The sequence below is a fragment of the Grammomys surdaster genome, unplaced genomic scaffold (genome assembly GCF_004785775.1).
Source record: "Grammomys surdaster isolate TR1022 unplaced genomic scaffold, NIH_TR_1.0 126133, whole genome shotgun sequence".
NCBI classification, from domain to species: domain Eukaryota; kingdom Metazoa; phylum Chordata; class Mammalia; order Rodentia; family Muridae; genus Grammomys; species Grammomys surdaster.
Window position 1 is genome coordinate 5,592,329 of NW_021620941.1, and position 12,910 is coordinate 5,605,238.

The following is a 12,910-nucleotide window of genomic DNA, read 5'->3' on the forward strand; positions in this document are numbered from 1 at the left end:
TCACTCTATAGACCAGGGTGGCTTCAAATAGGCACAAGCTTTTTAAATGACCTATTTTCACTTGCAAGGTGGATTTTAAACTTGACTGTAGTTACTGTCAGCTGTTTACCTTGAAGTGACAGAGTTGGTTTATCATTTAAGAAACTATCACAGGGGGGCTGGAGAGATGGCTCAGTGGTTAAGAGCACTGACTGCACTTCCAGAGGTCCTGAGTTCAAATCCCAGCAACCACATGGTGGCTTACAACCATCTGTAATGAGATCTGATGCCCTCTTCTGGTGTGTCTGAAGACAGCTACAGTGTATTCATATATAATAAATAAATAAATCTTTAAAAAAAAAAAAGAAAACTATCACAGGTAGAAGAAAATATGAGCAAGGTACACATAAGAATGAAAATGCCATAATGAAATCCATCAGCCTGTACTGAATCTGAAAAAAAATCAATTAAAAGGAAAATTTCTGTTAAATATTCAGGTCTGAATAAACCATCTGTCCATCAGTTGTCTTTCAGATAAATCATGTTCCATAGAAAAAAAGCAGCCAGTTCAGCTCCCACTCCAACTGCTACAAGGCAGGATCCCCTTATCCTGCAGTGTGCTTGATAAGTCATGTTGGAATAAGTTTTTTATTTTGTTCATTTGTTTGTTCTTTTGAGACAGGGTCTCACTGCTTCTAGACTAGCCTTGAATTCATAATCCTTCTGCCTTAGCCTCTGGAGCCCGGATTAAACATGTGCCACAATGCCCAGCTACATCCTCTATGGGTATGTACAGAATTTCAAGGTTCAGGTTTAATGAAAACTCACCATTTCTGCTTCTTGCTGTGGAATCATGCTTCTCACTTCCCCTTCTATTTCTACGCTAAAAGCAGGTTAGGGAAGATACAATACCTTGAGAGCATGGTCTGTAACTTGATCTATACTAAGGGGTCAGTATGTTACTACTGTCTGTCCTGTCAAGACCATGAGAAGGGCACCCAGTGGTCCACGCTGATTTGAAAGCTGGTCTAATCCACTGAAGACCCCGTGGTTAGCAGTCATATCATGAGAACTGGTGGCATCTATTTTCAGTTATTATGATTCAGTTCCATCCATCTGGGCCAAGCCTGTACCTGGCAGTAACGAGGCTTCACAAAGTGACCTGTGTGTGCACTGGCATCTCAGGCCTGGCACTCACCTTCCTGGGGGGTGTGGCTGAGGCCTGAGAGGCTGGACTGTGCACACAGTCATCTTGGGAACAAGGCGGGGCTGGAGGAGGAGAGGTCGCTGGGGTTCCCGAAGGAGTTCCTTTTCCACCTGCTCAGAGACAAAGACAATACATAGAAAGGCTGAGCCCCCCCCCCCCAAAAAAAAGCTGTTGTTTCCCTCGCACTGCGGCCACTACACATACTGTAGTGATCCAGTTAACTTCTCAGAATCCAGATCAGCCTCAGTGTCTGTCTGCTTCTTTACTCTTTCTGAGAAGCCCAGAAACTGATACTAAATTTCAAAAACAAGTTTATTACATGGCCTCCAAAGTCACAAAACACAGGCCTAAACCAAGCAATCAAGTCCACCGAGGACCTACATACCGGTGATACCAAAGGTTTTACTGTATGGATGTGACAAATCAGCTGGGACATTTCCAGGAGACGTAGGAGGAGTGGTCATCCCACAGATGGCAGATGGGCTCCAAAGACTAGCCTACAAGTCAAATCAGAACAGCAGCATCACACAGGAGCACAAGGCCTGCACAGGGTTCCAGTCAGTGTTAAGTTTAGAGGCAGCATTCTCAACTACAAGTAGCATGTTGTGAAATCTTTATCACGAGACAAGTTGCATTTCAAGGGTCTGGACTCCGAGGTACTTCATGGCACCAGTGGCTTTGTCTGCTCATGTCAAAGGCCCTTAAAGGGCCCTCCTGAAACTCACACTGTGTGTGCAATTTCCCCATTACATATTAAATCCTGACCAATTGCCCAACTTCACCAGGAGGCAGAGGAGGAGAAGGCGTGCTGAGTGGCACCGTACTTGCAGCGGCTCAGGTACCAGCCGTGTGGATAGGGAACTTAAATTCTGAGGTAGCTGTCCAGGTGGACTGAACATCAGCCGAGAGGTGGAGGAAGGGGTGGAAGTAGAGCCCCCTGAAATGAAAGGGAAGGAGGCAGGGGTAAGTACACGGTGCCGGGTCACTCTGATAAACAAGCACAATCCTCTAGACCATCTGATAACATTCAACTCTCTGTTTAAAACCCTACGTGCTGAGGCATCCCTAGGAACACATTTAGAGACTCTGGTGGAGTTTTCTTGTTTTGTTTTTTGAGACAGGGTTTTACTGTATTTCCCTGACTGCCTAGAACTGGCTACAAAGACCATGCTGGGCTTTACTCAGAGATCCTCTGCCTCTGCCTTCTAAGTGTTCCAGCCTTTAAAGATTCTTTAAATAGCTTTGGAAGTTAAAAGTTCAGGTAGGCATGACTCTTATGTATCAGGATAATTTAAAGGCCACACTACATTGGACAGTCTGATGTGCAGCCTCCACTCTAGCTAAAGCCAAGAAGTCCTGTGCATTCAGACTCTCAGACCATGTTAGTCTAGAGTCTGTGGCACCCCAGTGGAAGCACTAAGATTGAGTCTCCTGTGACACAGGGACCATCTGTAAGCACTTGGACCCTTACTGTGCTATGTGCTGTGGACTAGTCTGGGGATCTGCTATGTTATTAGGTAAGACAGTGAGAGCAGATAAACTTGAAAGATAGAAAATAATTCAAACAAAACAGAAGCAAATTCTGATGCATTTCAGAAGTCCCTAGGTATAAAAGATGAAGTTGCAAACACAGAAGACCAAAGCTGCTTTTTTTTTCTGCTTTTTTGTTTTTGTTTTTTTCGAGACAGGGTTTCTCTGTGTAGTCCTGGCTGTCCTAAAACTCACTCTGTAGACCAGGCTGGCCTCGAACTCAGAAATCCGCCTGCCTCTGCCTCCCAAGTGCTGGGATTAAAGGCGTGCGCTACCACTGCCCGGCCCAAAGATGCTTTTTTACCATAGCTATTCTGTGTGTCCACATAAGGGCTGGTGGTAACATCAGCTGAACGGTGAGGGAAGCAGGCAGAGAGCTGGTGAGATACAGAATAGCCATCTTCATACGAGGCTTCTGTAGGGTCCAGAGAGATTTTGGCACACTCTATTACAACATCATGAGTTTCCAATGTCTTCCACCTAGAAAAGACAGCACAAGTCAAGAAAGGCACGCATAATCCATCTAAGAACATCAGTTCAATCAAGAGGCCAGCTCAGTGGCAGCCACTGAACTGTGACTAGCAAAGAATGAGGCAGAACCATGCCAACCCAGGCAGGAGACAGCACTAGAATAAAAATTAGCCATCAGTTAACAAGCCACTTCTCCTAGTTAACATGGTTTAATCATGTTAACGAAACTAATTTGAGAGAAAAAACTATCACCAACAGAGACAAAGAATAGCCTCTTAAACTACACAGATGGCTCTCGGGATATCTGCTTTGGAACAAAGGTAATCAGGGAATAGAGGAGCTAGAAGGCACCAAGTTGCTGGGCTGACCTAAGGTCTCCAACCAAAGCCTAGGGTTCTTCTCACACATCCCTGGGTTAGGATTAATATGTAACCAATTAAGACGAAAGGGCATGTAAAGCACTGTTAAGGTTTCTCCATGTGAGCCTCAGGCCCACCTCCAGCCAATCCTATAGAACCACAAGAGACAGTGCTGCCCACAGCACAACTTTAACAGAAAAAAAGCCAGCCAAAGGGAGCTGTCCTCCAGCAGGGCGGTCAATACAACATCGTGAGCAGCAGGCTCTCAACAGACTAATTGCTGCTGTGGGCCTTGGAAATCTTCTTTACTGTGGTCACAGCTGTTGTCAAAACTTAACAAAACTAATTTTATTGTGTAAACCATATACCTCACTGAAGGCAATTTTAAAAATTATACCTTCATATACTGAAGGACTCTCACCATCTTTTTGTTTGTTTGGGTTTTTTGTCTTATGTTTTTTAAGACAAGGTCTCACTCTATGGTCCTGGCTCTCCTGAAACTCATTCTGTAGCCCAGGCTGTCCTTGAATTTATGACAATAATAAGTGCTAGGATGCACCTGCCTAGAATATAATCTCTTTTTAAAAGAGTTCTTTTTTCATTTTATTTGTTTATTTGGAAGCAATGCTACAGCAAGACATGAGGAGAGCAGAGGACAGCTCATGGGAGGCAGTTCTCTCCTCCCATCATTAACTCCTAGGGATTGAACAGGGCCTCAGACTTAGCAGCAGGTTACTTAAAAACCAATGGGCTGTCTAATTACTCTAGACTATCTTAAATGAGAACGAAAATACAAAACTGCTCTGATAAGTGCCCACAAATAGACTGATAATGTTGACATTCAGAGAACTAGAGGGGCTGGGAAGTTCCTTGGCAGGTAAGAGCAGTTACCTCACAAAAAAACCTGGTAGTGCTGCGTCTGACCCCTGGTTCCCACATAAAAACCCAGATGTGGTAGCATTCAACTCTGATCCCAGCAGTCCCATAGCAAGATGGGAGAGAGAGACAGGAGACTCCACCAGAAGCTCAGGGCCAGTGTCCTAGTGACAAAAACCTGCAAAGACTCTGCCTCAAAACACAGTGAGAGAAGTGACCCCTGAAAAGTTGCCCTCTGACCCCCACATACACATGGCCCCCCCAAACAGGTTGGACTATAGCTGCATAGATGTTTGCCCAACATCTGCAAGGCCTGTGTTTAATCTCCAGCACTCTAAAAACCTGGAGTTACAGACAACATTTATTCTCTTGCTTTCTCTTTTATCTCTTCAGGGTCTGCCAAATGTTCTACAGATGCCCCCAAACCAAAAGGACACTTAGACTGTGTACACGGCTCAAGCACAAAGTTGCTTGTACAGCAGAGCTGTACTGTCTGTGGCTGAGTTCTTGGCCTTTCTGAGAGGACACCTGTCCCCTGTCATACCCACAGGGAGGAGGGCAACAGCACTAGGAACACTGTGTGGGCTCTCTTCACAATGCATGTGACCTACAAACACCTAGGGAGGGTGCATGGGCCACTACCAGAGCACAGGACAGCTTCCCTGAGTGGCAAGTATTTCAAGCCCTTGCCCAAGTCCCTTGGGTTCTCAATACTTAAGACATCTGCATGGCAGTGCAGTGGGAAGGCTCCTCTTTCCACACCCTCAGCGTCACTACACAGTGATTAAGTGAGGAGCAAGTCAGGACACACATATTCAAAAGATTAATTTTAGTAAAGGAAATAAGATTCCTTATAAAAAGAAAAAGAGCTACATGGCTGTCAAGAGGACTTAGCAGGTAGACATCTGCTGCCAATCCTGACTGCCCAAGTTTAACCCCAGGAACCCACCACATGACAGAAACAGAAAATGATCCCAATAAGCTGTCCACTGACCTACACACACATGGCTCATGCATGCATGCACACACACAGACAGAGACAATAAGTAAATAAACACAAAAGAGGATTACATTAGATATTTTACTTATGTTTGCTGTGCTGGGGGGTGAACTCCGAGTATTACACACACTAGAAAAACATCCAGTTAAATATTGTTACAATTCTTTTGCATGTAGTATCGTGCACCTGAAGAGGCCAGAGGACACCCTGTGGGAGTGGGCTCTCCTTCCACCATGTGGCTTCAGGGCTTCAGGCTGGGCAGCTGATGCTTTCAGCCACTGAGTCATCTTACTGGCTCTAAATGTTTTATTTAAAGATCAAGTAAAACATGCACTGTATCTCCTTGATATTTTTAAAAAAATGTATTAAAATTTTTTTGTATTTAGTTTTCGAGAGACAGGGTTTCTCTGTGTAGTCCTGGCTGTCCTGGAACTCACTCTGTAGACCAGGCTGGCCTCACACTCAGAGATCCCCCAGCCTCTGCCTCCCGAGTGCTGGGAGTTAATACGTGTACCACCGTCCCTGGCTTAAATAGACTGTTTATATTTTAATGTCTCTAAAATTCCAAACTACAGTCTTATCAGCTACACATTTGTTTAGCTGGCATTCATCTCAGATCCACATAAAATAAGTGTATTGTGCATTTGATGGCATCTCAGAGTCACTGAAGTATGGCAGCTTACAGTCCCCACAGCCTATGATCCCAGTGCCTATGATGGAGACAGGAGACTGTGCAGGCAAGGCCCACCTGGACTATATGGGGAGACCTTGTCTCAAAAACCAGAAACAAGTCAGTGGCAGGCTACAGGTGCCTTGCACTGTTCTCTGTGATTACTCTGGCTACTGCCTCCAGCTCTGCTAGCTGAATTGCTTCCCCAACTCTTCAAAGTTCAGCAAATGCACTCTATGCTTCTCATTTATTAACTTGCACTGAGGACCAGGATCATTGTCATACATTCTTTCCCTCCTCCTCAAGTTAACTCTTTTCTTTTTCTCTTTTCTTCCAAAATTGAGTTAAACAATTATTAAGACTATGTAAACACCAATCCCAGCAGAGCTGGAGGGCTCTGATACAGTTTCTCATGTGGTATGACCTGGCACTGTTCCCTTCTCCCAGTTAGAGATGTGTCCAATGCTAACTGAACTACTCTGGCCACTTTGGACCGATGCCCACTGTTTCTTTCATGTAATGAAACACAGAATCTACCAGTTAGTTCCCTCTCCCCACTGAGCTCTCTTCTGGAGCTTCATCAGTCTTTGGCTCAGTGTTCTGACACCTCTTTGACCAGCATACATTCAGCCCCACCCTTCTGAGGCTCATTTGGTAGAACATTCTCCCATAGACAGCTGGGGATGCAATGGGGTAACTTTGAAAACTCCAAGTCTTGGCTTGTCTAAAAGAGCCCCACACCACAGAACTCTAACCTGGAACCTCCTCCTCCTCCTCCTCTTCCTCCTCTTCCTCTTCCTTCTTCTTCTTCTTTTTTTTAAAAGATGTATTTATTTATTTTATATGAGTACACTGTAGCTGTCTTCAGACACATCAGATCCCATTACAGATGGCTGTGAGCCACCATGTGGTTGCTGGGAATTGAACTCAGGACCTCTAGAAGAGGAGTCAGAGCTCTGAACCACTGAGCCATTTCTCCAGCCGCAACCCCCCACCCCCAATCTGGAACCTTCTTGAAGGAGTTGAGAAGCTAACACTATCCTCACTTCTGGTTCTTATTAAGTGTCTGGGTATTTTTATCTTCCTACTCTCTGAAAGGTATACTCCTCTAATGTCCTGCAATCTCACAAAGCTGAGGCTGGGCAGCGTTCATTCCGTGTCCTGCAGTCTCTCTCACAAAGCTGAGGCTGGGCAGCGCTCATTCATTCTGTGCACTAATGCAGCTGTGCACTTGACCATCAATCTAAAAGCTTCAACTTCAGGAAATTTCTTTCACAAGTTCTCTTGTTGAAGTGTCTTCTTCTCCTTTTACAGGTGTTTTTATTGGCTACTGGGCTCTACCCAAAATTCTAAATCTGTTCTGTCACCTGCTCTGCCTTCTGTTCAACTGAGCCAGTCTTAGCTCTACTCCAGTTCCTTAGCTGAAATACTTATTTGGGAGTTCATTTTAATTTCAAGAGATTTCTTCCATGTCAGAATGCCTTTTACTGTGTCACCCTGGCCCCACATAACCATGCACAATTGGCTGCTCTATGACTTTGCTGTCAATGCTTTCTTCCTGGCACCCTTTCCTCACCAAAGCAGACAGAGCCTCCTTAAAAGACCAGATGGTCCACAGCCCCAAGCAATGAAGGTGCTATGTGCCACTACTGAGAGGCAAAGTCTTAAGCTAATACGGCTAACTGAACACTTTCACCCCACTGTACAATCTCCTGACGTTCCACCATCTATAATAAAGACCTATTTTCAAATACAAAGCACAGGAGAAAAAGAAGACAGAGAGCACAGTATCTAAATCTGGAGAGTAGCAGACAGGTAGTAACTGGTATGACCAACCTCAGAAGCAAAGTCCTAAGCCAAAGCTTAAGGAATAAACAAACAAACAAACAAATACAAGCTACCAGTCAGCTACCATATACTCAACAACCCTTAGAGGTCCAAAAGCTCACAACACAATTCCATTGTTGGTATCCACCCGTAGATGCTCAGATCCACACAGAAATGCTCTAGATTAAGATGCTCAACCGCACAAGCAGAGTTCCTGTCTTCCCACCCAAGCACAAGAGAATCACTAAAGCTTTATGAAAAGCCTCAAAGACTTAAAACGGACAAATCAAAACAAGTAAATGAAGGGAGGGGCTTAGAAGAAATAGACCATAAAGGGAAAATAAAAAAGACACTGTATCCAAGAGACAAAGCTAGAAGACTAAAGACGAGCACTCTGCAAACTAAAGAGAGCACTCAGGTGAAAGGCACAACAATGGGAATAACTAATGGGGGAAGGCTGAACCAACGACAAGGACGCCTAGGGAGTAGACTAAAAACAGAGTGGAAAAACAGGTTCTGATGTTACCACAGGGAGTGTAGAAAAGACAGACAACCAGAGGGGGAAAGCCACTCCCAAAACAGTAAAGAAAATTTCCTAAGGCTTAAAAGTTTGTATGTTGAACAATAGATCCACACCAAGGTGCATCACAAGGAAACCTCAGAATATCATGCCAACAGAGATATATTCTGCCAGCCTACGTGGAGGAAAATGTACCATCAAAACTGTCAGCAAAATGGCAATGGGTTCTGCCTCCAGTCTCTGAAGGAGACTGACTCTCAGCTCAGCATTCACACCCAACCAAGTCAACAGCATCCTTCCTAAGGGCTAGAAGATACAGTACAGCACAATCAAAGTGAGGGGCTGGGAGATGGCCCAGTCAGAAAAGTAAAGTAAAAGTGCTTGTACAATCCCCAGAACCCACATCTACCACCAAAGGAAAATAAAAAAAAGCAAAATACAGTGGGGTCCAGATTCAGTGGAAGACCATGCTTCAAAAATAAGATGGAGAATGGATTGAGGAAGACACCCACTTCTGGCCTTCACATGTTCACATATGTGTGCACAACTGCCAACACACACAAACAAAAAGAAAGATAGAAAATGCAGGAAATGGGAGATGGTGCCCAGGAAAGAGGCCAAGCAATAGTTCAGGAGAACAACCCAAAAGCTAGGTTGCAGCCAGTTTAGTCCAGAACATACCTGCCAAAAGAGAAGCATGTTACAGTATATCTGTAAGGTTCTTACTGTCCCTATACCCTTTTAAACAAGGGACAGCATCCAGTAATCTGAGAAAACTTGTCTTGCTACACACTGAGGAAGCTCACTCCCACCATCAGCATTTGCTTTACTCCACAGAAGGATTCTTCACAGACCCTAATACTAGAGCAGCCAGAACAGCCCTCATGAGCAGCTTTGGGAGACACACACAGGGATAGCCTATGCTTCCCAGGCCTCACTTGTAACCTCTTGCAATGACTCCCCTGAAAGCACACTTAAAGAAGGTGAGGCCAGGCCCATCAAGGCTGACAACACTCCTATCCTCATCTTCCGCAAGCCTGCATCTAACAGAAATCAGCTCTCAAAACAAGCCACAGATATGGTAAACTACAGAAAGAACAGTAAGTACAAAGGCAAGGCAGCAGCTGCTTCTGAGGTGGACAGGGAGCAGGGAGGAGGAGCTTCTAAGACAGAACTAACATGTTTGTGTGTTATTACAGCTTGCTTTAAGCTGACTGAGGCTGGACCACTAAAGTTGATTGTAGAGGCACAACTTTATAAGTGTTATCAGGCATAAGCCAGTCTTTTTAAGATTGCAGAGACTGATACCCCTAGCTCAGTTTTTCCCCAAAAGCTTCCATCCCCTCACTGGGAATCATAAATCTGTCTGACAGGCAGAAGGAGCTGTGCTTCTTGCAACTCAGCAGATCCAGTAGCTTCTCAGGAAACACCTGGAAATTCCTGCAGGGCCCATGGTGATTGGGAAGGGAGGAATCAGACACCTGGCAATGCTTAAGGAGAAACGGACCCATGGAGACTCATAACTCCCAATCTGGCCTCTCTGTAATCTAGTTTTTGGCTTCCCAATTAACTTCCCAACCCACTCAAATACCAAAAAGCAAGCATTACTGGGCTTCAGGGGATAGGGAGTAGCTTCCACCGCCTCTGCTGTGCTCACACAGTCAGTAGCTCTCTGTAAGGAGAATGTTTTAGATGCAAGCAAGGTTCCAGCCCCTTATGCAAGTGGAATTCCCTGTATTCCCATAGGGATCTGTACATCACATTGTCAATCTCTTAAGAGACTCAAAAATTCTGTCACTAATTTAGTTTCTGTACCTTCGAGGGTCCAGTTCATGGTCCTTGGATCCAGTCACTAACTCCGGGTGAATTCGCACATGCTCCATCATTGGCTAGAAAAGTTTGGGTTGACAAATTATAGATGTGAAGTTGTGTGGCAAATCCACATGATGGAACATTATTTGACAACAAAAAGGAATGCAGGACTGATACATGTTACAACACAGGTGAACCCTGAAATAAGGTGAGAAGCCCACCACAAGAGACCACACACTGCTTGACCCATGTATATCAAATGCACAAACAAGCAGCTCTTCACTTGGGAGTCAGAAAGACGACTAGTGGCTACCTAGGTTTGAAGTGTAGGTGTCAAGGATTTCTTCTCAAATTTTCCCTGTCATATAATATAAAAGCTATAAAAAAATACCTCTCTGAAAGCTCTAAGGATCAAATAAATGGGCAGGTTGTTGTTTTGTTGTTTTGAACTCACCTTGACCACTTCTTCAAAAGTCTCCACGTTTTCCTTCATACTATAGTGAGAACGCAGGAAGGAGACGAAGTTACAAGGGTACATCCCATAAAGGCGATGAAAGAGGGCATAAACACTGGCGTGGAGATGGACCAGGTAGACTTCTGTCACATGGCCTAGGGAAGGAAACCAGTGACAGTAGGCTCATCTGGACAGACACAAACCTGACAATGCCAGCATGCATTCTCTCTAAACCTCTCCTACTGAGTTCCAGGAAGGTAAGGCAGGTGTACATCTGGATATACCACATACCGTTGTTCAAAACCTATCAGGAGATCCTTCAGGTAAACGCCAACCTGCTTCATACGACCTAGAAGGGCATTTACTCATCTCTGCCTTCCTCCTCCTCTCCAAACTGAGCTGCCTCTGCATCACGGTCACTCTCCCTACAGTCTGCAGTGACATTTCTAGCTTGACTCAGCATGTGTCTTGAAAAGGGGCTCTTCCTCTCGCCCAGTGCTACACATGTATTAGGTATAACATACACATATAAGAGCAAGCATGTAAGAAACTTTTATAACTAGAGAGGAAGCACTATAATGGGAAACTTAGTTATGCTGCTTGGATGACTCTATTAATCTGGCCTTATCAAGACCCTATGGAAACGCCAGTTCTCTACAAGTTTTCTTTCTCCCAAGAGGGCATAACCAGGCTGATGCTCAATGGCCTCTGTGCAGAAAGCTGCAGCAGTCCCCTGACAGACCATACATATTTCATCTTCTAATATGAATATTTCATGCTAGGATTACCAGAAAATCCTGCAGTTCACAGGCTGACAGCTTCTGAATCACTCTGAGGGGCTATACTGCCTGCTGATATGATCTACTATGGGAAAAACCCCATACACTGGACAGATGTGTCTTAGTGAGAACACTAGAGGTGGTCTCTTCCTCCTCCTCCACCTACAACCAATATGTTCTCACAACTGAAGCTGTGACACTGGGGCTGTAAACATCAGCACAGGACACAAGCATTTTGTAAGCTAGGCTGTACACCACCCAGAGGTAGAGGTTGTGACTCAGTTTTACTAATGAGATTCAGGAAGTTGTACATCCTGTCTCCCAGTTTCTCTGACAATCCTTTCTGACCAACAACATAAAGATAGTGTCTCACCAGCCCCACTTCTATGTGCTCTGCAATGAGCATCCACATGTTTTCTCTTCTATGGAGTGAATACCAAATATCCTTCCTTCACGCATAGCGCATGGCTGCTAACACTAAGGACAACATTCCCTTGAGAAGCCTGATGAGGACACTGGAGCTATACCTGGTTTCTTCAGGCACCATGACGAGAGACGGCCAAAGATGTCGAAGAAGTCGAGAAGGTGCTGCTTTCCTGACTGCGGGATCATTGGTAGCATGGTGATCAACACCAAGACCCCAGTTGTGAGGACCACAACATCAGTGTCCATCTGCAGAAGGGAAGGGCGACGTGAGACTCAGCACTGGGATGAGGGTCCAAATCCTGAGGTCACAGATCTGAAGCCTCTCTTGTGGTCATTTCCTGACCCCTAAGAATTTGATGGATAGCACTGAAATAGACTTAGCAAAAAGAAGCACTGAGCCCTGTTGCCATTGTGGTAAGACTGAGGGACCATTTCTCATCTGAGAGATGGTTTAACTTGGCTTGAAACTCCTCAATTCCAAAGCCTCAAGAAAGACCCCTATCCTAGTCCCTGGATGACAGTGTAAGAGATAGCTGACACAGGACATAGGGCACAGGACACAGGGCACAGGGCCCAGGGCCAAGGACAGTGCTATCCTTGCCCATCTGGCTAACTCTAAGATGCTGACTCTCTGTTAACTGATTAAAGAACACTGCACACTGAGAACCAGTTTATTATCTTACTAGTACTGGGAACCAAACCCAGGGCCTTCTGCATGCTAGGCAAGAGCTCTAACACTGAGCCACATCCCCAGTCCAATTCACTATTTTTTTTTTTTTTTTTTTGGTTTTTTTGAGACAGGGTTTCTCTGTGTAGCCCTGGCTGTCCTGGAACTCACTCGGTAGACCAGGCTGGCCTCGAACTCAGAAATCCGCCTGCCTCTGCCTCCCAAGTGCTGGGATTAAAGGCATGTGCCACCACTGTCTGGTCAATTCACTATTTTTTAAAGGACTAATATAGGCCAAACACGGTGGCTAACACCTGTAATTCTAACAGCGGG

The 12,910-nt window shown here is 45.0% G+C and overlaps 1 protein-coding gene across 4 annotated transcripts in view; it reads right to left on the reverse strand.

The window, feature by feature from the left end:
* Tsc1 (TSC complex subunit 1) overlaps window positions 1-12,910 on the reverse strand; it is a 50,625-nt gene that overhangs the window by 17,147 nt on the left and 20,568 nt on the right. For all 4 annotated transcript variants that reach the window (XM_028756973.1, XM_028756975.1, XM_028756976.1 and 1 more), the window contains 7 exons: window positions 12,012-12,156; window positions 10,706-10,860; window positions 10,255-10,328; window positions 3,021-3,196; window positions 2,011-2,123; window positions 1,572-1,683; window positions 1,178-1,296 (listed from right to left, as the gene is read on the reverse strand). In XM_028756973.1, coding sequence (XP_028612806.1) covers window positions 1,178-1,296; window positions 1,572-1,683; window positions 2,011-2,123; window positions 3,021-3,196; window positions 10,255-10,328; window positions 10,706-10,860; window positions 12,012-12,156 — 894 coding nt within the window. The remainder of the gene's footprint in view (window positions 1-1,177; window positions 1,297-1,571; window positions 1,684-2,010; window positions 2,124-3,020; window positions 3,197-10,254; window positions 10,329-10,705; window positions 10,861-12,011; window positions 12,157-12,910) is intronic.